At 41.0% G+C, this 24,579-nt stretch overlaps 2 protein-coding genes across 3 annotated transcripts in view; one reads left to right on the forward strand and one right to left on the reverse strand.

Annotated features, from left to right (window-relative positions):
* The window catches only part of SLC25A25 (solute carrier family 25 member 25), a 30,227-nt gene extending 29,729 nt beyond the window's left edge, over positions 1-498 (reverse strand). Inside the window, exon 1 of one of the 2 annotated variants that reach the window (XM_074211060.1) lies at positions 212-498. In XM_074211060.1, the coding sequence (XP_074067161.1) occupies positions 212-430 (219 nt within the window). In that variant the 5' untranslated portion in view covers positions 431-498. The remainder of the gene's footprint in view (positions 1-211) is intronic. The other variant, XM_074211057.1, reaches the window with a different exon arrangement.
* On the forward strand, positions 363-5,840 carry NAIF1 (nuclear apoptosis inducing factor 1). The gene is made up of 2 exons (XM_074211063.1): positions 363-2,082; positions 3,378-5,840. The coding sequence occupies exons 1-2, from the start codon at positions 1,260-1,262 to the stop codon at positions 3,848-3,850; spliced, it is 1,296 nt and encodes a 431-aa protein (XP_074067164.1). The 5' UTR covers positions 363-1,259; the 3' UTR covers positions 3,851-5,840.
* The last annotated feature ends 18,739 nt before the right edge of the window (positions 5,841-24,579 follow it).

The following is a 24,579-nucleotide window of genomic DNA, read 5'->3' on the forward strand; positions in this document are numbered from 1 at the left end:
AAACCCGCCGGGAGGGCCGCGGCTCGGAGGGGCCGGAAGCCCCAGTTCCGGCCGCCCGCGGCGCCCCGGCTCGCGCTCCTCCCGGCCGGGCCGGAGACAAAGGGCCCGGCGCTCGGCCCCCGGCCCCCGGCCCCCGGCCCCCGGCCCCCGGCCCCCGGCCCCCGGCCCCCGGCCCCCGGCCCCCGGCCCCCGGCCCCCGCGGCTTCCTTACCCGCAGCTCGCCCTCCGTGCGGGGCAGGCCGAGCCTCCGCAGCCCCACGGCCAGGTCGTTGACGCAGAGGCCGCCGTCGCGGTTGACATCGAGCTCCTGGAAGAGACTCCAGAGGCGGAGGCGGTGGTCGGGACCCCCGCACACGGCGCCGCCGCACGGGTCCCCGCCGGGCGACGCGGATGGGGAGGCCACGCAGCGACACAGCACGTTGCTCACCATCGGGCGCCGGGCGAGGCGGAGGCGGAGGCGGCCACGGGGGTCGGGGCCCGCCAGCAGCTCCTGGTCCCCGGCTCGCGCGCCTTCCGCCACTCGCCGGCTTCTCCGGGGGGAAAAGCGCCGGCGAGCGGGATGGGCGGGGCTGGACTCGCACCGGCTGCCCGCGCGCTTCCGGGAGCCCCGCCCCACGCCACCTCATCTCCGCCCCACCCAGCTCCAGCGACCAATCGCCAGCCCCGATCCCGGCACGAGGCGGAGCCTAGGAGGCGGCGCCGGGGTTCGACGCCCCGCCCCTAGGTCTGGCCCAATAAGCGTAAGGTTCTGCCCGGGGGAGATTCAAACAGAAGTGGACTTTCCGAACCGCCCGAGCCAGCCTTTGGAATCCGGCTTTCCTCGGCAGGTCGATTCACTGCGACTAGCGAGCGGATTGGTTCCAGTAAAATTCCGCCGGGCAGAAAGAAAAAAGTTCGAAGGGGGAAGTTGAGCTTCCGAGGGAGAAGCGGCGATCTTTGAGTAACAAACGTAAAAACCAATGGCAAAGAAGAACTTCGATTGTGGGCGGGATCAAGGGCAAAATTGACATGGACTTTTGCCAATAATCCCTGAAGCAGTCCGAGCTTCTGTACGCTAACATCGCAGTCCTCCAATAAATGGACAAATCCAGAGAGCTCGTGGAACATTGGTGAATAAACGATAGTTTATCCAATAGAGAAGCAGAGAAAAACACAAGGGGCTTGGCGTCCGAACTCGACCGACGTGACTCCTAACCAATGAATCTTCCAAGTCTAGGAATAGGGTGGATCGTTATCATGACAGACGATAAGGCCAGCCAATGGGAGCATCCAGCTCCGCGCCGTGTCCAACCGGCGCGCGAGGTTGCCCTGGAGAAGAGCCGGCGTTCGGCCCCAGCGGGGAGGGGAGGGAGGGAGAGCTCCGCACGCCCCGGCGGAAGAGGCAGATTCAGGAAGCCATTACGCAGCTCCCTGGCGGAGGTTCGGGCGGCCGAGGCCGGGCCGTACGCACTTTGCGTAGCGCCGGAGGTTGTCAAGGGCCTGGGCCTGGGCCTAGGCCTTGGCAGTGGGCAAGGGAAACCCATCCCCCGTTGGGGGCGGCAAGTGGAGGAAGAGAAGCTGGGGAAAGGGGCTTTGAGGAGGCCATGGCGGTGCCAGCCAAGAAGAGGAAGATGAACTTCTCGGAGCGCGAGGTGGAGATCATCGTGGAGGAGCTGGAGCGTCAGAAACACCTGCTCATCAACCACTTCAACGCAGGCGTGCCCCTAGCTGCCAAGAGCGCGGCCTGGCACAACATCCTGAGGCGGGTCAACGCTGTGGCCACGTGCCGCCGGGAGCTGCCCGAGGTCAAGAAGAAGTGGTCCGACCTGAAGACCGAGGTTCGCCGCAAGGTGGCCCAGGTCCGGGCCGCAGTTGAGGGCAGTGAGCCCCCGGCCGGGCCAGAGGAGGGGGGCCCCGGGGGCGCTGGCCCGGGGCCCGGAGGCGCCGGCCCCTCCGTGGCCCCCGTCCTGCTGACCCCCATGCAGCAGCGCATCTGTAACCTGCTGGGTGAGGCCACCATCATTAGCCTGCCAGGCGCAGCCGAGATCCACCCCGTGGCCCTAGGGGCGGCCGCAGCTGCGGCCACTGTCACCCTGACGCAGAGTGAGTGGCCCCGAACTGCCCGGAGGGGAAGGGTCTTTGGGAACCCATTGCGTCACGGCCTCGTGCAGGCCAACCACCTAAATGTACAGAGCAGGGTGAACTAGCTAACAGAGGTTGATACGTTGCTAAGGCCACTGATGACCCTGGGTCAAACAGAGCAGAGAATAGGATGGAGTCTGATCTCTCCACTTTTTATAGAAAACAGGCCCCGGAGGGGAAGTTCTTGCAGAAGTTGGCACGGAAGGGTTGTGCTAGAACGGGACTAGAATCCCCATTTCCCAGCTGTTGATCCAGGACTTTTCCCATGTGTGACACCTGAACAGTTTGGTTGGATGCTTTTTTAGGAAGGGTTGTTGATTGCAAAAACAAACCGGTGCCAACTGCTCTAAATGCCTACCTTGGGCGGTTATTCTGCGGGTCTCCACTGCAGATGGGCAATTGGGTCTATTGACTAGTTACAGTGTCCATTCTTGGACCTCCATTTTCCTTCATAAGTCAAGAGGAAGTATAGAGGATAGAGTGTTGGGGTTGGAGTCAGGAAGACCTGAGTTCAAATCTAACTTCTCTCACATCCTTGACAAGTCATTAACTTCTCTGTTGATGGCTTATCTATTCCAGGAAGGGAGCAGAACAATGATCTATGTGTGTTCCATGGATTTTCCATAGACTAGTCATAAATACATAAATATCGAAGCTGTAAAAGATTGTGTCTCTCTGCTATCCTGGCCTCCCTCCAGCTTCTACCCAACTGGCCAACCCAGTATCCTTTAATGTATGTTAATTGGATTACTACTGTGACTACCACTTTATCTTGACAAATAATCATTTTGGTTCCCATATTTTGCTTAGCAAAAATAAAAGTAAAAATGGAGGCAAAGAGCAAAGGTAGGTTTGGTAAGAAAATTACCTAAAATAGGGGTGGCTAGGTGGCGCAGTAGATAAAGCACCGCCCTTGGAGTCAGGAGTACCTGGGTTCAAATCCGCTCTCAGACACTTAATAATTACCTAGCTGTGTGGCCTTGGGCAAGCCACTTAACCCCATTTGCCTTGCAAAAACCTAAAAAAAAGAAAGAAGAAAACTACCTAAAATGAAATTAGTATTTTATTTTACTTCCTATTCCATAAAAATTCTTTTAGTCACCTTACAGCTTTTTTCCTCCCTAAGGGAGTATATTCTGTGACCTTACCTCAAACATGTTATCTCTTACCCAGTTCTAGACTCCATTGGTTACTTTGGAAGCAGATGCCAATCTTTCTAGGAGAACTTTGACTTTTTTTTTTAATCTATCCTTTAGTTCCCACTGAGACCACCTATCATACTTTGGAGGATGGAGTGGTAGAGTACTGTACAACAGAGACACCCACAACAGTGACTGCCGAAGCACCTGTGGAGATGATGACCCACCAAGCTGACGTATCTGTCAAGCCTCAAGCATTGAAAAGCCGTATTGCACTTAACTCAGCCAAACTCATACAGGAACAGCGGGTCACCAACCTCCATGTAAAGGAAATTGCTCAGCATTTAGAACAACAGAATGACCTCCTGCAGATGATTCGTCGTTCACAAGAGGTACAAGCTTGTGCTCAGGAGCGCCAGGCCCAAGCAATGGAAGGGACCCAGGCAGCCCTGAGTGTCCTCATCCAGATCCTTCGTCCCATGATTAAAGATTTCCGCCGATATCTGCAGAGCAACACACCAAATCCTGCTCCTCCATCTGACCCAGGTCAGGTGACCCAGAATGGACAACAAGATAGTCTCATCCAATGACATCAGGATTATTTGAACTCCCTCTTCTGTGACTGAATGGATTCTCTATTGTATTTCAGGCAGGTCCTATGGTTGTCCTTAGGATAGGATAAACTACATGGATAACTTCCTATTACAAAGGAATTCAGTGCTCTTGGTGCATAATGTCTTTGCAAGTGGAGTGGGAAGAAGTTGGGTTTTTAATTGAACTTCTTGGAACCAGAGTTGCCTTCTCCATGAGGCCTACTGCTGTTATCCCAAGAGCTGGAAGATTGGTTAGTCAAGACATCGCCTTGCTGTAGGACCAGGCATAACTGTGTATACATTACATGACTTGATTTCATATCTAGAAGATCTCCTATGAAGGTCGTAACTGGAAGTAGTGCAGCCAAGAGTGAGAATCCCAAGTGTTGCTTCTTGAAAGATGATGATAATGGTATCGACACTTGTGCAATACCACCTTTATCCTCTAAGAGGCAGTATCATTGGGATTGAGGCTGAAATTGCACCCTTTTCTCACTGTGCCTAGGTTCCCAGGAGAATTTTAGTAATGTGTTCTCTCACAGGGCAACAGATTCCCTCATACCCTTGAATGTTTCCCCAGAACTCTGATGCCAGCATCTGTGACTTGAAGCTAAACTCCACCAGGGATGCTCAGGAGGGGTTTGGTTGGAGGGGAGTGTCTCTGGCTGCCAGTATGTGTCTTCCACAGACTCACCACTCCTCTGGTGCCTGTTTTTTCCCAACATCCTTTTGTTGGGTGGTATCTATGTTCCCAGGCTTAGGCTCTGGAGATGTAATTGCTGGGGAATATAAGCAAAAGGATAGAGGATCATTAACTCTCAACTCTTTGCCTCAAGGTACTACCCTTACTGAGACCTGTGTTGAATTCTTGACTACAACTGTATGGACTCCATCAAATATATCCACTTCTACATATGTGTCACAGGAACAAATTCAGGATTTTCAGAGTACAGATCTGCAGTGCAGATTCTTCCCTCTCTCCTCTATTCCTTCAACCCATAGAAGTTAAATGCAAAGAAATTGTGCAGCAGCATCACTCTGGAGCACTTATCCCTAAAATGTTAGGTTGCTTCATGGTATTGTTGCAAGATATCCAGGCTCTAGCTGGGTTGAATCCAAAGCCATGATTGACACTGAACATATGGGAAGAGTAGGTGAAGTAACTGTGAAGACTAGAACTTTTAGATTCTTGGAAATGTTATCATCTCCACCTTGTTTTGGAAAAAATGTTCTGCACTGAGAAAATTCCTGCCTTTTGGAAAGGAGATGGTACCTTGAGATACTTAGAGTTGGACTTCATATTCAGTCCTTTGAATCTACTCACCTTATTTTCATGATCCACTGTAATTTTTGAAGGTTTAATTCTAATTGAGTGGCTATTTTTGGTTTAGTTTTTAAATTTTCTCCTATCACTGAGGCCCTTGCAGCTAATAAAGCCCATGTCACCTTTGATGAACAAGGTTGGGCAGTATCACTGTATGTGCCTTGACCAGATGTGGCCCATGGTTACAAACCAAGGTACCAGACCCTAGCTTTACTAAGGGAAGATGCTGCCTCTGTGGGCATTTGCATTTAGAATTGCTAACTTCCACAATTGCAATCAAGAGAGATACTCCCTTCTCCCCCCCATTCCCCAGTTCTGTTATTACTGTAATACTGATGGCTTTTCTGCAGAGCCATGCATGTTGTCCCAATAAAGAGCTGGGCTCACTGATGGAAGTACAAGAAAAGTTTTTTGCAAACATGGGTGGCTAATAGCACTCCCTAACCTTTTGGTCCCAGTGGCATCAGCAGCTCCATCAGGATTAAACTGCAGTGGCTTCTTTGAAAATTTATATACAAGAGAGCTCAGCTGGGTTTACCCATTTGTGAAGTCTGAGCTAGTATTGTGTCTGATCCAAATGATTGGGTACAAAGATTCCTGGAATCACTTGGACTAGTTATTTCCAAGTGTTTTTAATAATAAAAGCCCACTTTTTGTACATAATGTTTCTCTGCCTATTTATTGGTCACATATAAAATAATCATGAATTTAAAGAATGGATCTTTAAAGTTAGATGTGCTAAAAACTTGCACGTTTTTTGTGACTAGAAAAGATTGCATCAAATTATGAGTAGGTTTTTATTCAATACCTAATTTCCTAGAGTCTTTCCCCTAAATAGATAGAGGATCTTAGAATATAGATTTAAGGATTCTCTACTCCATCTGCCTTACTTTACAAATGAAAGAAATAGTGCCCAGGAAGATTTAAGTGTTTTACCTGAGATCATTCAGATAGTAAATGGCAGAGACAGGATTTGAACCTGAGTCCAGAGCTTTTTCCACATTACTATGATGAAGCATCCTTGTCATTGTTTATAATGAAAAAAAAATAAAATTTTTAAAATTCTGAATGAAGTAGGTCTAATGGGAGATATAATGTTTTAGAATTCTAGAATTCCAGCCTCAGCAAAGTACTTGCCATTGTCATCATCAACTAACTATGTTATACTTAGATGTGTGTCCATGGATTTAGTGATGATGAGATTTGATATAATCAGGGAGAAAAAACTCTTGAGTTGATAAACCAAAGACCTCTAGATGAGTTGTTTTGCCTCTCAGTGCCAATGTGCCCTGAAGCCTCCACCTACCCATAAAGCTCGTGGCCTCAATATTAAAAAGTTGGATTATGATTGGTTCCATTTAGAGAGACTATCAATTGCATTACGTTTGTTTATTAAATTTATTTCAATAAGCATTTCATTTTCTTGATAGAAACATTTCTGAAATGTACCACATTATCACTTTTCCTTCATTAGATTATGTTGAACATAATCAAACCTGTTGTCTTGATGTCCCCATCCTGAGCTTTCCTCTCTAGGATGCATTAGAAAGCTATCCCCAAAACAAAACTGACCATCATCAATATGTCTTCTTCACAAGAATAGTGATTGTGACATATTTCAGCTTCTCTTTGCCCCAGCAACTTATTTGTGCTCTCCACACACTTAAATTCATTGTCATTGGAGATTAATATACACTAAGGTAAAAGCTGGAGTAGTAGGCCAAGAAAGAAGCATTGCAGAAAGGTGAAGGTACATGGGAGTTTTGACAAGTAGAAGAGAAAAGAGAAAAAAATCCATCCAATATTTTCTATCCTCCCAAATCTCTGCTTATTCCCAACCCATCCTTGCTGGAAGTACATGATCCTTGGCATGATGGTAATTACTTATGTTTTGCTTTTTGAAAAGTTGCTTACCTGGACCTTCATGCTGACAAAGAGAGTATCCAGAGAATCAACTGCTTTCAGGTGATGAATTCAGGTAGCAATAAGACCACCGCTTCACAGGTGAAGATATCTGAGTAGGTCCTCCTTTTAAAAACCGGATGTAAAGCTCTGAAGAACAGGCTTCCTCATGGAATCCAGCCAGTTTTGCCCACAATAAACTGGCAATTGCTGCATAGAAAACATGACTGGAATGACAGGTTTCATCAGGTAATGAATGACCTTCTCTGTTTATTATAGCTGCATGATTGTGGTCATGTTTTCATCTAAGAACATAGGTAGACCAGATATTCAAGCTCAAGTAGCCCTTTAGATAGCTCTTCCAAGTCCTTCCTTTTGGCAAGATGAGAAAAATGAGGCCCAACTTCAATTTAATTCACCAAGTTTTAATCTATTGTTCCACTCAGCAAATAGCTGGGGCTACTAGAACAAAATGAACAAAAAAAAAATAATAAAAACAGCATCAGCTTTCATGGAGCTTATATTTTACTAAGGGAAGCAATACATACACAGATGAATAAATGTGAAATGTGTACCAAATGATATGGGGGAGGGGGATGAGGAAAGACCTTGGTTGGGAGGTGGCATTTGAGCCAAACCTTTATTATAGAGGGATTCTGAGATACTGAAGAGCATTTTAGGCATGGGAGACTGCAAAGGTGAGAAATCCTAGCAGCTTGCTGGCTCATTAAGTAACTCATGCAGGAAGTGACATCTAAATTGAGACCTGAAGGAGGTTCAGGTTTCTAGGAGGTAAAAGTCAGGAGATAATGTATTCTAGATATGGGCAGGCTTTGTGAAGTCACACAGACAGAAAATCATGTAAAATTTTTATGTGAAAACCAGTAGCAAGGCCAAGAAGGAGACTTGAACTGTAACACGCGTGAAAAGAAGTAACATAATAAGCCTGGAAAGGTAGATTGGAGAGAGAGGGTGTGAAAAGTTTTAATGCCTCACAGAAATATTTTTGTTTGATCCTAGAGGCCCTAGGGATCTTATTAAATATGATTAGAGCTATGCTTTAGGAATATCATTTTGGCATCTGGACAATAAGCAGTTGATAACTTATTGGAGTTCAGAAAAGAAATGAATGATGGATATGAAGATTTGGAGTCATCTGCATAGAGGTGAAAATTGGACCCAGGAGAGGGGAAAAAACTTTTTCCAAGATGACACACTTAATGTGTTCTAGAACTAAGGTCTTGACATCTTAGTGAAGTGCTTGAGGGACAGGTGGGAGACTATCAAAAGAACATTGTTGATTTTGCCATTTTGTCCATTGCCTAGGAATGGATCAGTCATTGACTCATAGGGTGGATCTTAAGAAGGACTCCTGTCTTCTAGATGGGTAGAGTACGTCTCCACTAAACAACAATGAGCAAAAGCAGTGAGGTTGAATCTCCATCCTTCAGGTGCGAGGGGAAAAAGTTGCTTCTCTCTTTTGTTGTTTGTCCTTCATGTTCAAAGATGATATCCTTACTTGTGAGTAAATTGGATTTGTGAGGCACAGTTGATCAAAGTTTTCAGTTTCATTCTCTCCTCCAGAACCATTGAAATTCAGTGACAAAATCAAAATTAGGATGACTGGCAATGGCCTGGCATGCACTTTGATGCCTGACCTAGCTCTAAGTATATATCACAGCACCTACTTCAACAGCCTCCATGGCTTTTGGAACAAATTGTTCTCATTTGTCCATTCCATCCAGTGGACATCTTCACATGCTTGGGATAGACATCCCTTTAACTCACTGATGGGTGTGTGACCTGATAATTAACCTCAACCTGTCTACAAAATGGTTTTATTAAGGTGTTGCCACTGCACTGCCCATACTGCGTGCTGCAACTTCTTGAAGCCACACAGGTAAAAAAAGCTGGGGGACAGTTGGACACAAGAGCTTTTCAGCTCTCACACCAGAGGTACTAGTCCTACCTGAACATGCCATGCACCAGGTGGTCATAGAAATTTAAGTAATTCAGTGCTATTCATACCACACCCCTCACCCCCAAAAAGTTTTAGGAACCCCTTAGTTTGATATTAAAGCAAAGAGCTCAGCCTCTGAAGGAGGGGCTCAAATACAGGCCCAGGCAAGCTTCCTCCTGAATCACTCCCAGGTGAAACCCCTATCTTAAACAGGTACAGCACCTGAAAGAAGTACTGGCCACCCAGGGAGGGAAGGAGGGGGAGAGGGCAAAGCAAAGAAAGCTTATGGCAAGTTCCTGAAACACCAACAATGGCTAGACTTGGCAGTCCAAGAAGAAACTAAAGAAAAGAGATTTTTATATCCTTAATTTTTTCTTCCCTTTCCTTTTCTAGAAAACCCAAGGACAATCTGAGTATATACTTGGTGCCAAGCAGAACATTGAAGGGGTACTACAAAGAAGGATTGGTAGGATTTGGGAAATGGTAACTTGGCATTTTACAAAACACTTTCACACATTGAAAAGCATTCAAATATAAGGAACAGAGTCTCTGAGTCAGGATGACTTGTGTTGTCTTTCTTCTGATAAATACTATCTCTTTAGGGCAGCTAGGTGTCACAGTGGCTAGAGCACTGGCCTTGAAGTCTGGAGGATGGAAGTTTGAATCCAGACTCAGACCTGACACCTACTAGCTGTATGACCTTGGGCAAGTCACTTAACCCTCACATCCAGGGTTATCTCCAGGTGTCCTGATTCATATCTGGCCACTGGACCCAGATGACTCTGGAGGAGAAAGTAAGGCTGACTTAGCACAGCATCCCTCCCCCAATTTAAATTCAACTGAAGTGCTTGTCATGGCATCACCTCTCTGATGTCATGGTCATCTTTAAAAATGAAGGACAAACATTGCTATCTCCATAATTGGGGTTAAGTTACTTAACTTCTCAGAGAGATAGATAACTTTCTAAAACTTGATGTTATAGAGTTTCTATGCTAGGAATCTTCTACTACACTGATGAAATCCCAGATCCATCCACACTCACACCCCCTCCACACCCTCCATACAGATTCCTATACCCATACTTCCACACCCACATATACACATACACACACACATACACACATGCTGACAAAGATTACAATGCCTACTTTACAGATCAAGAAATAGAATTGCAAAATGTATCTGTATGCAAAGTGACCACGAGGTCACTTCTCCTTTGGCTGTGTATTGTCTTTTGCCGATAAATAAATCACTTTTTCATTTCAAGGTTGCATGCTGCATTAGAAATTCATTTTAGTGGCTAGGTGGTGCAGTAGATAGAGTACCGGCCTTGGAGTCAGGAGCACCTGGGTTCAAATCTGGTCTCAGACACTTAATAATTACCTAGTCGTGTGGCCTTAAGCAAGCCACTTAACCCCACTGCCTTGAAAAATCTAAAAAAAAAAAAAAAAAGAAAAAAGAAAAGAAAAAGAAAAAAGAAACATATTTGAAACAAATACAATTCATACAGAGTTAAAAAAACAAAAGTAATAGAGAAATTCATTTTGACTTGGTGTCAATTCCAGTGACTCCCAACAATGGAGATAGTCACATGAAAACTGTATGAATAATACTAGGGATATAGAGGGGATTCCTATTTAGTTACTGATTGGTTGAATAGACTCTTGAAGTACCTTTCAACTGAGTCTATGATACTGTGATATGGGGATGAAGATGAAGAGAGAGAAAATTACTGAGCTGGGTCCTGAGGATGTTATTCATTGATCTTTATGGGAGGAGCAACTAGATGACTCAGTGGACAGAGCTCTGGAAGACCTGAGTTCAAATTTGGCCTGGGTAAGTTGTGTGTTCCTGGGCAAGTCTTTACTTACTTTAATCTACTAGAAAAGAAAATGTCAAACCCTACATTATCTTTACCTAGAAAACTTTATTCAGGGTCACAGAGTCAGACAAGACTAAACAACATCAACAAACAACTTTGTAGAAGGTACAGGATTGTAGGGCCATAGACTTAGAGCTGGACATGTCTTTAAAAGTCCCTGTGTGCAATGCCCTCCTTTAGCAGATGAAAAAACCAAGGTGAGGGAGGTGAAGTCATTTGTTCAGGGACACAGTATATATCTGAGGCACTCTTATTCATTATACCATGAGACCTAATATAATACTCTCTTTTATGATTTTTAGTAATAAATTCTCACAGGTTAAAATGTGGCTTTCCACCCTTGGAAAGTCGATTTGGGAAGTAAAAACTTTCAATCTCATCCTTCCCTGCTAAGAGAGGGCAGTTAGGATGAGCTCCAGGAGAAAAGATCTTAGACTGTGCTAGGAAGTTAAAGTCTATTCTAACCTGAAAGGCCCTCCTAGTGCTAGACCAAACCAGTTGCCACACAAAGATATCTCAGTGTTTTATCTGAGACCTAGAATAACCCAGGTCAAGGGGGAAGGGAAGGTGGGGTGCCCTTTGCCCAGCAAACAACCAGTAACTTTGACAGAGTTTGAAGAATACTTTGAAGGGTGAGGTTTCTCTTTAGCAATCAGGTGTGGCATGACAAAGTGACTAAATGTTCTACATTAAATAGTTTAGGAAAAAGGAGTGACCAAAGTTCATGTGCTTGAAAAAGTCTGCACTGAGAATCAGGACACTTAGATCTTGGTATCATAGATTTAGAACTGGAGAGGACGTCAGAGGCCAGATAGTCTAGGCCTGTCATTTTTCAGACAAGGAAGTGAACACTGAAAAAGGGTAATTATGGATGTCTACAGTCATACAGAAAGTGAGTAGAAGAACCAGGATTTGGGTCCTGGTCCAAATTCTGTACATCAGTCTTCTCCTCTCATCCACAAACCCTTAAGTCTGGCCAAACTAGCCCTCTTGTTCATATATGGCATCCCCTCACCCATTTCTGGATCTTTGCACTATTAACTCCATGACTATAATGTAAAGCAAAACAACAATAGGGGGCAAAAACCAATATGTGGGTGTTGGATTTGAGTGGGGGGGGGGTGCTGTGCTAAGTCACCAAACTCACTTTCTCCTCCAAAACCTTCTGGGTCCAGTGATCAGATATGAATGAGGATGACTTGAGATTACCCTAGTTGTGAGGCAATCACAGTTAAGTGCCTTGCCCAAGGTTATACAGCTATTTATTGATAAGTGTCCGGATTTGAGCTTCCATCCTCCTGACTTCAAGGCCAGTGCTCTATTCACCACACTATCTAGAGGCAGTTAGATATCTATTTATCTATCTATCCAGCTATCCATCCATCTATCCGTCCATCCATCTATCCATCTATATTCCTTCCCAATTATATGTTGACAATTTTTTGACATTTTTTAAAGTTTTGAATTCCAAATTCTATCCTTACCTCCTTCTTTCCCTTCTCTTGAGACAGTAAGCAGACAGATATAGGTTATACATGTCCAGTCATGTAAAACATTTCCATATTAGTCATTTTGTATAAGAAGACTCAAATTAAAAAAAAAATGAAAAATAGCATGCTTCTGTCTCTATTCAAATAATATTGGTTCTTTCTCTGGAGGTAGTACGTTTCATCATTAGTCTTTTGGGATTTTCTTTTTTTTTTTTGGATCATTGTAGTGCTGAGAATTGCTAAGTCATTCCACAATTCTTTGTCAAGCAATATTGTTGTTACTATATACAGTGTTCTCCTAGTTCTGTTCACTTTACGATGTACCAGTTCATGTAAATCTTTCCCAAGTTTTTTTTCCTGAAATCATCCCGTTTGTCATTTCTTATAACACGATAACATTTCATTAAAATCATATACTACAGCTTAGGGGCAGCTAGGTGGTGCAGTGGATAGAGCACTGGCCCTGGAGTCAGGAGGGCCTGAGTTCAAATTGGACCTCAGACAATAATTACCTAGCTGTGTGACCTTGGGCAAGTCACTTAACCCCATTGCCTTACCAAAAAAAAAAACCCCAACCCCCAAATCATATACTACAGCTCATCTCTTTGATTTCTAATTCTTAGTCACCACAAAAAAGAGCTGCTATAAATATTTTTGTACAAATAGGTTCTTATCTCCCCTCTCCCTTTTTTGATGTCTTTGAGATACAGATGTAGTAGTGGTATTGTTGGATCAAAAGGTATGCATAGTTTTATAGCCCTTTGGGCATAGCTTCAAATTGTTCTCCAGATTGGTTGGATCTGTTCACAACTCCACTAGCACTGCATTAGTGTACCTGTTTTCCCACATCCTCTCCAATATTCATTATTTTCCTTTTTTGTTATATTAGCTATTTTGATAGGTGTAAAGTGGGACAACAGCAATATTTTGAATTTCTCTAATCAATGGTGATTTAGAGCATTTTAATATAAATTTTAATTTCTTTGTCTGAAAATTGCCTGTTCATATCAATTGGAAATGACATATTTTTATAAATTAGACTCAGTTCTTTATATATATATATATATGTATATATATATACATATATATATATATATATATATATTTGGGATACTGGTTGCAAATTTGTTCCTCAGTTTTCTATTTTCCTTATAATCTTGGTTGCATTAGTTTTGTTTGTGCAAAACATTTAAATTTTATAATCAAAATTATCTTTTACAATCTTTTTTTACAGTTTTACAAATTTACAATTTTTCAAATCTCTCGTTTGGTCATAAATTCTTCCTTTATCCATATTTGACAGGCAAATTATTCCATGCTCTCCTAATTTGGTTATGATATGACCTTTTTTGTATAAATCATGTGCCCATTTTGACCTTATCTTGATATATGAGTAAAGCAACTTTTAAAACAAAATCCATGTAATAAATAGGCACCATTATATTAAATAAAATATAGGCACCATCAAACTAAACAAATTCTTGTACTGACCTTCTCCAAAAATGTGTCTCCTTTTACATCTTGAGTCCAAACCTGGTCAAGAGGTGGGTAGTGTGTTTCATCACCAGCTTGTACTTGGTCATTGCATTGATCAGAAGTTTGAAGTTTCAAAATAACTTCTAATTACATTACAAGGCAAAAACTGTTTTGTGCAATAAAACTGGCCCATAATAAGAGCTTTGTGAATGTAATTAGAGGATTACTCTCCAAAATAATATTTGTGCTAAATGGAACATTAGAAAGAGAATTGAAAGAATAATTGGTAGGATTTGGATAATGAATGTTCTCTCACTTCTGTCTTTCAGAATCTCTTAACTGCCTTTGAGGTTTGGCACAAGTCTCATAGCACTGTGACACCATTAAGGTACATGCTGTCTCCCCTGAAAGATTTTATATATGCTCATTGAAAGTAGGCACTGTTTTCATTTTTGGTTTTGTATTTAAGCACAGTGCTTATTATTCATATAGTAAGCATTTAGTAAATGCTTGATAACCAATTAACTGATCCTAAGCAAGTCACTTCCTTCTCTAGTTCTCGGTTTCCTCGACTGTGAAATAAGGTTATGCTACATCAGTTTTTGGTTAGTTCCATTCAACTCTGAAATTCTGTGATTCTGAATAAGAAGAAAAGAGCTTGAATTCTAATAGGTGATGGAGGTTGGGGAAAGGAAGGGAATTTAAAATTGGTTACATGGAGAAGGAAGGAAAGAAAGAAGGAAGGAAAAATTTTTGTTGGAAAGGCATGGTGAATATGAGAATTAAATTCTAGAGGAAAGCTGAGGGATTTCTTTCTAAGGGTAGATATCCCTTCATTTCCAACGATTTAGTTAAGTCTTCAGTTCCTGGAGGATGGATTAATGGCACCCTTGACATTTACTTCACCTGTCTGTGACTCAGTTTTTGCCTCAGATAAAAGATTTGGATTAGATGATCTTTGAACTCCCTCTCCTGCTCATTGTGATATTTTATAATTCTTCTGTGACTTCATGTTCAAGATTATATGAGTTTGTAAAGTAATATGGAAATTGTAAAGTACACATACCTTTTCCTCTTCCTTCTCTCCTCTTTCTCCTTACACCTCCTCCCTTTTCTCTCCTCTCCCATCCCCTCTCCTATCTTCTCCTCCCCTCTTTTCTCCTCACTTCTCTCCTCTTTCTCCTTTCCTTTTCCTACTCTTTCCTTCCCTCCTCTCTCCTCTTCTTTTTCTCCCTTTCTGCACTTCTCCCCTCTCCTTTCTTTCCTTCCTCTTCGCTCCCAGCTTCCCCTCTTTTCCTCTCTTCTCTCATTAAACTATAGCAGAAGTTCTTAAAGGGTGGTCCTAGGACACCTAAGAGTCTCTGATGTCCTTTCAAAGGGTCTGAGGGATCAAAATTATTTTTATAGTAATACTAAGATTTTGTTTCCTTTTTTTTCACTTGCATTCTCTCACAAGTTTGCAATGGAATTTTCCAGATTCTATATTCCATATTGCAATTAACCTTTAAGAAGCTACCATTTATCTAGTTTTTATATTCTATCAAAAAAAAATTCATAATTATGAGAAAAGGCTATTAAAATACTCTTCCTTTTTCCAACTATATTATATATATATATACACAAGTCCCAATTTTCTTCATATATTTCAACCAAAATAATAACTCTGAATGCAGCAAATATAAGATCCTGCCTTCTATTAGGCAAGACACTAAAAAGATTTGTAAAAATATGTAAAACAATTCTATTCTTCTCACATTATTTTTGTCTTAGAAAATATAATTTTTAACTAAAATTATTTTAATAAAATCATGTTAATGGTTTAATATTTTAAAATGAATTAATGAATAAGTATTTTAAATTTTATTGGTTTTAATTTCTTTTTTTAATTAATGTATTTTTTGTAGTTTTAATTTCTAATCAAGTAAATACAAATATAACCCATATAAACAAAAATTTTCTGGGGTTCTCAATAAGAGAGCAGTGGAGGAGTCCTTTGGGAACTTCAGTTCTGTATGTGATCCCCTTATCACGTCTTAACCTCCAGCAGGTGGTGCTATATAACAGACCTGGAAAACGTCTGAGTTCTTGTTAAGCGGCTTCAGCCTCTCAATCTCCCAGCTGGAGTCAGAAAGTGGAAACAGGGAAGCAGGAGCTCTGCAATTCTAAGAGAAAAGTCACTGGCCTCACTTCCCCCTCCCACTGGATCAGACAATGAAACCAAACCGGTCCAACAAGTCAATCAAGTTCAGGGGCAGAATGGTGAACTGGAAAATGCTGACCTGTGAGTCAGGAGACCTTGAATCTAGTCCTGGTTCTGTCATTAACTGACTGTATGACCTTAAGCGAGCTAATCCCTCTCTCTGGACCTCAGATTCTTCATACATCTAATGAGAAGATTTAGGAACTAAATGATGCCTGGGATCCCTGTCAACCCCTGATAAACTAGTGGTCTATGAATTCTGGGACAGCCTCTGTCTACAGTTGCATTCCTGTTGGGGGGGTGGGGGGGGTGGTAAACAGCAACTTAGTGTTTGAGCTGACAGTCTCCCTTCTGGGTAATGACCTTCCTTCTACATGTGTGAAGCCAGGAAAAAACCCAAGTCTCTGTCCTGGCTAGACTGGGTTAGTAAAAAATAAAAATCACATACTTGGAGAAAAAGTACTTTCACATCTGTTTTTTCATTTGTTCTTATGAGAAACCCATGAGGTTGGCAGGGTAGGAATTTTTAATCCCTATTTTATAGAGACCCATGAAAGTGGGGCAATGGACTCAAGGTTTCTCATCACACTCCTAGCAGGGCCAAGGTTATTTGCCACGTCCCTTTATTATCTCTGCTCCAATGCTCTTGCTACTGATCCAGGCTTCTTCTTTCCCTGGGTTATTTAGAGTTCCTAGGGAGGAATGAAAGGCTGAATTTAAACTTCTTGGAAAAAGCCTATAGAAAAATACCAAGGAGCAATGACAATGATTATGAGACTGGAGACAGGGATTCAGAAAGGAAGTCAAGGAGCTGTGGATTCTAGCTTCAAGAGTCAGATATTCTCTTAGAAAGAGGATGTCAAAGGAAGACATAAAGAAGGCAAGAAAGGAGGAAAGAGAGTTGAGAAGGTGGAAAGGAAGGCCTTTGGATTAGCATAAACATCCTTGGGTCTGGCTCTCTAAGCAACACAAGAGCAACAAGATATCCTTTCTGAAGGACATTTGCCACCCCCCTTTTCTTCCTCTCTTCTCTTACCCCATCATTGTTTTTCTCCTTCACATCCTTAATAAATGCAGACTTTCTGATTGTCTGATCATTCTTTGAGTTCTAGACAGTTCAGATACTTCTTGGAGCCAACTAACTTAGTGGAGTATTTTGAGAAAAGGAGCCAGGAGGCCTCAATCATAGAAATTATATTCTCTTACCACTATACTCATTGCATACAAAGATAAAAGAATCATATCAATATAACTAATTTAGAGATATTTCTGGGAGCTTGGTTGGACCTGGAAGGAACCTTAGATTATGAAAAGACAGAATATGGAAAGGTAGAACAAAGAAGAGAATATGTTAGAACTAAAAGGGACTTTAAAATATGGAAAGGTAGAACATAGAACTAAGGAAACTAGAACTGGAAAATACCTTAATTATTATGGTTAATGCTTAATTTTAGTTAAGAATCTATTGGTTTAAGGTAGACAAAATCTATAGTGGAGTGTTAAATCTGGGTTTATATCTAGCTTTAAATTCTGCCTGAGATGGCACTTCTGTGTCCTTAGGCAAGACATTTAAGTTCCCTGAGCCCCATTTTCATTATCAGCAAATAGAAGTAGTTGTACTAGGTGACCTCTAAGGTTCTTTCTAGCTCTTGATCTATAACTGTACTTATGAAATGACTATCCTAAAGTCATTTAATGAATTAATGTTGGAACAAAAACCTGAATCCTTATCGACTGATTTGTCTAGTCATTTTTTAGGTGTGTCCAACTTGGCATAGATTGCTGGAGTGGTTTGCCAGTTCCTTCTCCAACATATTTTACAGATTAGGAAACTGAGGCAAACAGTGTTAAGTGACTTGTCCTGTGTCAAACAACTAGTAATATCTGAGGTGGATTTGAACTAAGGAAGAGAAATGTTCCTCACTCCAGGCTTGGCACTTTATCCACTATGCCTCCTTATTGTTCTTTATTTCCTGATGCCTACTCTAGATCAGACCCTATTTCTACCTTAGAGTTAGTATTATTATTCTCTTTTTATAGTTTCAAATCATCCTCTACTTCCAAGGTAATGGAAAGAGATAAATATTAAAATCCTAAAGTGCTTTTAGCTTCTTAAAAGAAATGACACATAGGCCATTTAGGAAACAAGTTAGAGTGGTAGATGGATGTGAATAAATTCCCATTTGCTGATAACCTGGGTTGATGTAATTACTGGAGCTTGGAATAATTATTTGAGGGGGAGAGTACAATGTCAACACTAGTCTTGTTTTTGGATTATCATTGGCCATCCTCCTCATCATAACTATTTATCAAATACCTATATGAGCTCAATACAGGAATGCTATAGAATAAAAGACATGGTGTTTGCCTATCACAGTTCGCAACCAGTCAGATAAAATGAACAGAATATCCAATATTTCTTCCTTTCCTTCTTTTTTGTGGGGGTGTGGTGGAGATGATAAGAATATAGACCTATAACATGTGGAAATAAGGGAAAGCTTATCTATTTTGATGGTTTTCTCATAAAGCCAAAACTACATTTATTTACTAGTTCAATAGTTATCTTAATTTCAATTTTATTAATCTCTCCTTTGATGTTTAGGATTTCTAATTTGGTATTTAATTGGGAATTTTCAATTTGTTCTTTTACTAGTTTTTTTTAGTTGCATGCCCAATTATTTGATCTCCTCTTTAATTTATTTATGTAGGCATTTAGAGATAAAAAAAATTTCCCTAAGAATTGCTTAGACTGTGTCCCATAAGTTTAGGTATATTATCTCATTATCATTTTCTTGGATGAATTGTTGATTGTTTTTATGATTTGTTGTTTGACTCACTCATTCTTTAGAATTTAGTTTCCAACTAATTTTTAGTTTATCTTTCCATGGCCCTTTGTTACATGTAATTTTTATTGCAACACAGAGAAAGATGTATTTAATATTTCTGCCTTTCTGCATTTGATTGTGAGGTTTTTGTGCCCTAATTCATGGTCAGTTTTGAGTTGATCTGAGAAAAAGGTATATTCCTTTCTATCTCCATTCAATTTTCTCCAAAGGTCTATCATATCTAACTTTTCTAAGATTCTGTTCACTTCCCACTTCATTCTTATTTATTTTGTGGTTTGATTTATCTATTTCTGAGAGAGGGAGGTTGAAGTTTCCTGCTAGTATAGTTGTACTGACTAGGAAATAAGGAAAGGAAGGGAATAAGCATTTTTATGCCAGGTATCTGCTATGCATTTGTTTTTTGACACATGCTATGCATTTGATCCTCACAGAAACTTTGAGAGAGAAGGGACTGTTATCCTCACTTTACATGTTGTTTTTTTTTTAGGTTTTTGCAAGGCAATGGAGTTAAGTGGCTTGCCCAAGGCCACACAGCTAGGTAATTATTAAGTGTATGAGACCAGATTTGAACGCAGGTACTCCTGACTTCAGGGCCAGTGCTTTATCCACTACACCACCTAGCCGCCCCACTTTACATATTTTATGTTTTACATTGAAAAAAAAACAGAAGGTAAGTGATTTGCCCAGGGACATAGAGGTTGTATGTGAAGCTAGATTTTAACTCAGTGCTTCTTGATTCCAGGTCTAGCTCTTTATCCACTGTACCACTAGCTGCCTTAAGATGGATAAATGAAATGAAAAAAAATGAATGAATGGATGAATGGATGGGTGAGTGAAAAAGCATTAAGGAGTTACTTTGTGTCATATACTGTATTAAGTGCAGTTCCTGCCCTCAAGGAGCTTATATTCTAAGAAAAGGAAGCCAATACATCTAGGGGAATAAGAGTTGGAAATGGGCAAAAGATGTGGCAGGTAACTTGGCTTGGAGATAATAACAACTGGTATTTATATAGAGCTTATTAGGCCAGATACTGAGCTAAGCTCTTTAGGTTCTACTATATCCTTAGGGCAGTTAGGTAGTACAGAAGTTAAGAGTTAAAATGTGACCTCAGACATTTGACATATATGAGCTGTGTGACAGCAAGTCATTTAAGCCTGATTGCCTCACATCCAGGACCATCTCCAGTCATCCAGGTTCATAATTGGCCACTTAATTCAATTCTGGAGGAGAAAGTGAGGCCAGTGACTTAGCACAAATTCAATTCATGTGCTTTTCTTTTTTATTTCTTTTTAGGTTTTTTGCAAAGCAATGAATGGGGTTAAGTGGCTTGCCTAAGGTCACACAGCTAGGTAATTATTAAGTGTCTGAGGCCAGATTTGAACTCAGATACTCCTGACTCCAAGGCCGGTGCTTTATCCACTTCGTCACCTAGCCACTCCAATTCATGTGCTTTTCATGGCATCACCTCTCTGATGCAATGGTCTTCTTCAAACATCCTCATCCTCATCATATCCTTATTTTAGAGATGAAGAAACTGAGGAAGAAATTAAATGATTTGCCCAGTGTCATACAGCTAATAAGTATCTGAGGCTGAATTTGAACTCAGGTCTTCTTGATTCCAGATCCAGAGCTCAATGCACTATAGTGCCACTTCGTTGCCATAGCCAAGAAACAGGGATAGATATAAACCTTGGAGGGAACATATGCTCAATAGTGGAAAGAATACTAGATTTCAAGTCAGATCTCACTTTTGTCATCTGCTGTCTGTGTGATCTTAGAAAAGTCATTGAACATGTCTGGGTCTCAGTTTCTTTATGTAAAAAAGGGAGTTAAGACTATGGTTTCTGAGGAAACTTCCAGCTCTAAGTATTTGTTACTATGAATTTTCTCTGAACCAGGAAAATGAGAGCTGAATACCCTTTCTCATGCCTGAAAGGTTAACTCAGTTAACCTTCTTGAGATGTCTTATCTTTCCATAGTCTTCAGTCAATACAATCCATTTGTTATACATCACTGATGTTCAGTCATGTTTGACCCCATTTGGAGTTTTCTTGGCAAAGATACTGCCTTTTCCTTCTCCAGCTCATTTTACAGATGAGGAAACTGAGACAGACAGAGTTAAGTGGCTTGCCATGAGCTGAACAGGTAGTAAATGTATGAAGCTGGATTTGAACTCAGTAAGATGAGTTTTCCTGACTTTAAGCCCAGGACTCTATCTACTGTACTACCAAACTACTGTAAGCTGTATATCACTACTCTGCCCAGATACTGGTCTAAACTTTGAAGTAATGGTTTGATGTACTGGAGGGGAAACAGGAGACTTCAGAAAATCTGACACAACCCCACTCTCTTCAATTTTTGTCCCATTAATGTCTTTCTTTGGTCTCTTTCAGTCTCTTCTACTCAGCTAAATGTAGGGTTGTTTCTTTTTTTTTTTTAAGGTTGGGGTTTTTTAGGTTTGTTTTTTTTTGCAAGGCAAATGGGGTTAAGTGGCTTGCCCAAGGCCACACAGCTAGGTAATTATTAAATGTCTGAGGCTGGATTTGAACCCAGGTACTCCTGACACCAGGGTTGGTGCTCCATCTACTTCGCCACCTAGCTGCCTCTAAATGTAGGGTTTTTTAATTTTGTTTTTATTTTTGTTTTGCAAGGCAATGAAGTTAAGTGACTTGCTCAAGGTCACACAGGCAATTATTCTTCCTCTGAGGTGGGCTGGTGCTCTATCCACTGTGCCACCTAGCTGCCCCTTAAATGTAGAGGGTTTTTTTAGGTGTAAGATTCTAAGGTGTTGTAAAATGATTCACCTAGATTATTTCCCCTAATCCTCATAACACATCCTATCTGGTGGCAGGACAGGTACTACTAAATCCATTTTACTGGAAGCTGAAACTCAGAAAAGTTAGGCAATTTGCCTATTGTTACTTACCTAGCAAGTGTCAGGTCTTTCCTGAAAAATTTATTTTAATTTAACACTATCTGAGATGCATATTTCCACATGGAAAATAGAACAGTAAAAAAAAAAGACTCCATTTGCAGTAATGAATCTACCCAGCTTATTTCTCTTTACAAGTACACAATCAAATTTACATTTTTTATGTTATTTGGTTTTCTTTTTTTAATTTCTTGCAAAAATAGTTTTCACATTTATCTTTTCTGTAAAATTTTGAGTTCCACATTTTTCTATCACTTTCTCCTTTCCCTCTCCCCTCCCCATGGAAGCAAGCAAGCTGATACAGATTGTACATATACAGATGTGTTTAAGATACTGCCATATTAGTCATTAATATATTATTTTCAAAACTGTCCAACTTCTCTATCATTCCTGCTGATTTTCTCTTTTTATCTCATTTTAAAAAAATGCTTCAATGAGCTTTTCTTCTCTTCTTTTTTTCATTTTGAAAACCCTATTCCTAATCCTCTTCTTCCTGCTCTTTTCCCCATTTGAAAAACAAACAAACACCCTAATATCCTTATATCAATATGCTTAGTCAAAAACAAATCCCACTTTGACCACTTTAGATACTATTATGTCTCCTTTTGCAACTTGAGGTCATCACTGTCAGGCATTGTGACCTTAGATCTATCTTACTCCCAAATTCAGTGACTCTGAGCATTTTCACCTGCCAGCCCTTGGTTCCCTTTAGAAAGGCCCACTTCTTCAACTCTTGGCTTTCCTTGGATTTCCACAAATGGACATCCTGCTCCAGAGAACAGGACCTCTATTCCCATCTTCCTTTTGCCCCCCCCCCTTTTCCTGAGTATATGGCTGGAGATATTTGGGAAAAGGTCAGTCCCCAGATACCCAAGGAAGGAAGTGCTGATGTTGCACATTCTCTTCAGCCATAATATTTGTCATAGGAAAAGATGATGAGAACAATTTGGAGAGACACGAGATTAGGTTTGACTGATGCTCTTGTAGGAGAATAACATTCTCTCTTATTACTGACCTTGCTTCCCAGCCTCCTCCTGCACCCACCTCTCAGCTCTAACAGGGTGAGGACAAGCCTAAGCAGGGCTTTTTCCACTCTAACCCTTCAGCCTTCTTCCTGCTCAGTAAGTTGTGGTTTTAGCACATCCTCTTTCTTCTACTGCTTCTCAACTTTGGGGACTATTGTGTTCCTTATAGAGCTATATTTTTTAATCAAGCTATCCATTCATCTCAGAGGATGGAATAGAAAGATCTTAGGGCTTAGAGAGGAAAAACTAGCTCTGGCACTTTCTTAACAGGTGTGTGATCTTGGAAAAGCCTTTTAGGGAGGATATATATGAACTGATACAAGGCAATTTATGCATAATCAGGAATAGAATTTATATAGTGACTACAGCAATAAAAAAAAACAGTTTTTAAAGACCTCAGAACTTTGATTAATGTAGCAACTAATTATAACTTCAGGAAACTGAAATAAAACATGCTTCCCTCCTTTACTCAGAGAGGTGGTAGACTCTAGGTGTGAAATAAGGCTTATGTTGTCAGACATGGCCCATGTATGACTCTTTGATGCATGTGTATTTCAAGGATGGGTTCTACTGAGCAAGGGAGTCACGTGGAAGGGGAGGGAAGGATGGAGAATAAGTATTTATATATCACCTACTATAGGGTCCTTTAAAATTATCTCACTTGGGGGTAGCTAGGTGGCTCAGTGAATAGAGCACCAGCCCTGGAGTCAGGAGTACCTGAGTTCAAATCCAGCCTCAGACACTTAATAATTACCTAGCTATGTGTCCTTGGGTAAGCCACTTAACCCTATTTCCTTGCAAAAAAAAAAAACAACTAAAAAAATTATCTCATTTGATTCTCACAACAGCTGATAGATTTTATTATTATCCCTATTTTACAGTTGTGGTAACTGAAGTGAACAGAGGTTAAGTGACTTGTTCAGTCACATAACTAATAAATGTCTGAGACTGGATTTGAATTCATTTCTTGAGTCCAGGCTCAGTATACTAGCTACTATAAACACCAGCTGTCCCGGAAAAGTAATGTTAAAAAAAAAAATCACAAAATTTTTCTTATAAAGAAAAATCTGTAAGCATCTCTGAGCCTCCATTTCTTAAACTGTAAACTGTAATTATGTGCACTATCTATGTCTTTGAGATGCTGTGAAGAAAGTTCGACATATACCTTTAAGTCCCATAGAAATATGAATTATATTTATTATCTAAATTGGGGTATGAAGAAAAGAAGAGAAAAGAATTTTATCTTTCTGTCCCTGAGAATCAACCCAGATGATCCATTTTAATTCTGAGAAACTCTAGTTGTCTAGTCAAACCACAGACCATGAGAGATATCAAGAAAGGAAGTCAGTTCTAGTATCCTCCTGAGAAGACCCATAAACCCAAACTGTAAGTCATCTGGTTCCCCACTCCCACTGCCTTCAAATCCCTTTCAAGACCTCATTACCACAGGCCTAAATTAAATAACACCTCCCTTTTACAAAATCAAGAGGAGCCAAGAAATCTATCTGAAAGTTGTCTCTATTCATTGAATCCTTTAAATTTTTTTTCATCTTATTTTTATTAATAAGGGATATAAATTAGACCTGTCACTTCATTGGTATAGACAGCTCCCAGACATGGAAAGTTTCTTTACCAATAAATGTCAATCCCTTCTCCATAACTTATGGTCTTAGAGAGTTGTCTAGAAC

Source organism: Macrotis lagotis, chromosome 1 (assembly GCF_037893015.1).
Source record: "Macrotis lagotis isolate mMagLag1 chromosome 1, bilby.v1.9.chrom.fasta, whole genome shotgun sequence".
NCBI classification, from domain to species: domain Eukaryota; kingdom Metazoa; phylum Chordata; class Mammalia; order Peramelemorphia; family Peramelidae; genus Macrotis; species Macrotis lagotis.

Coding starts and splice junctions, on each gene's coding strand:
- NAIF1 (XM_074211063.1), top strand. CDS start 1,260: ATGGGAGCATCCAGCTCCGCGCCGTGTCCAACCGGCGCGCGAGGTTGC. Junction 2,083..3,377: donor CACTGTCACCCTGACGCAGA/GTGAGTGGCCCC, acceptor TCTATCCTTTAG/TTCCCACTGAGACCACCTAT.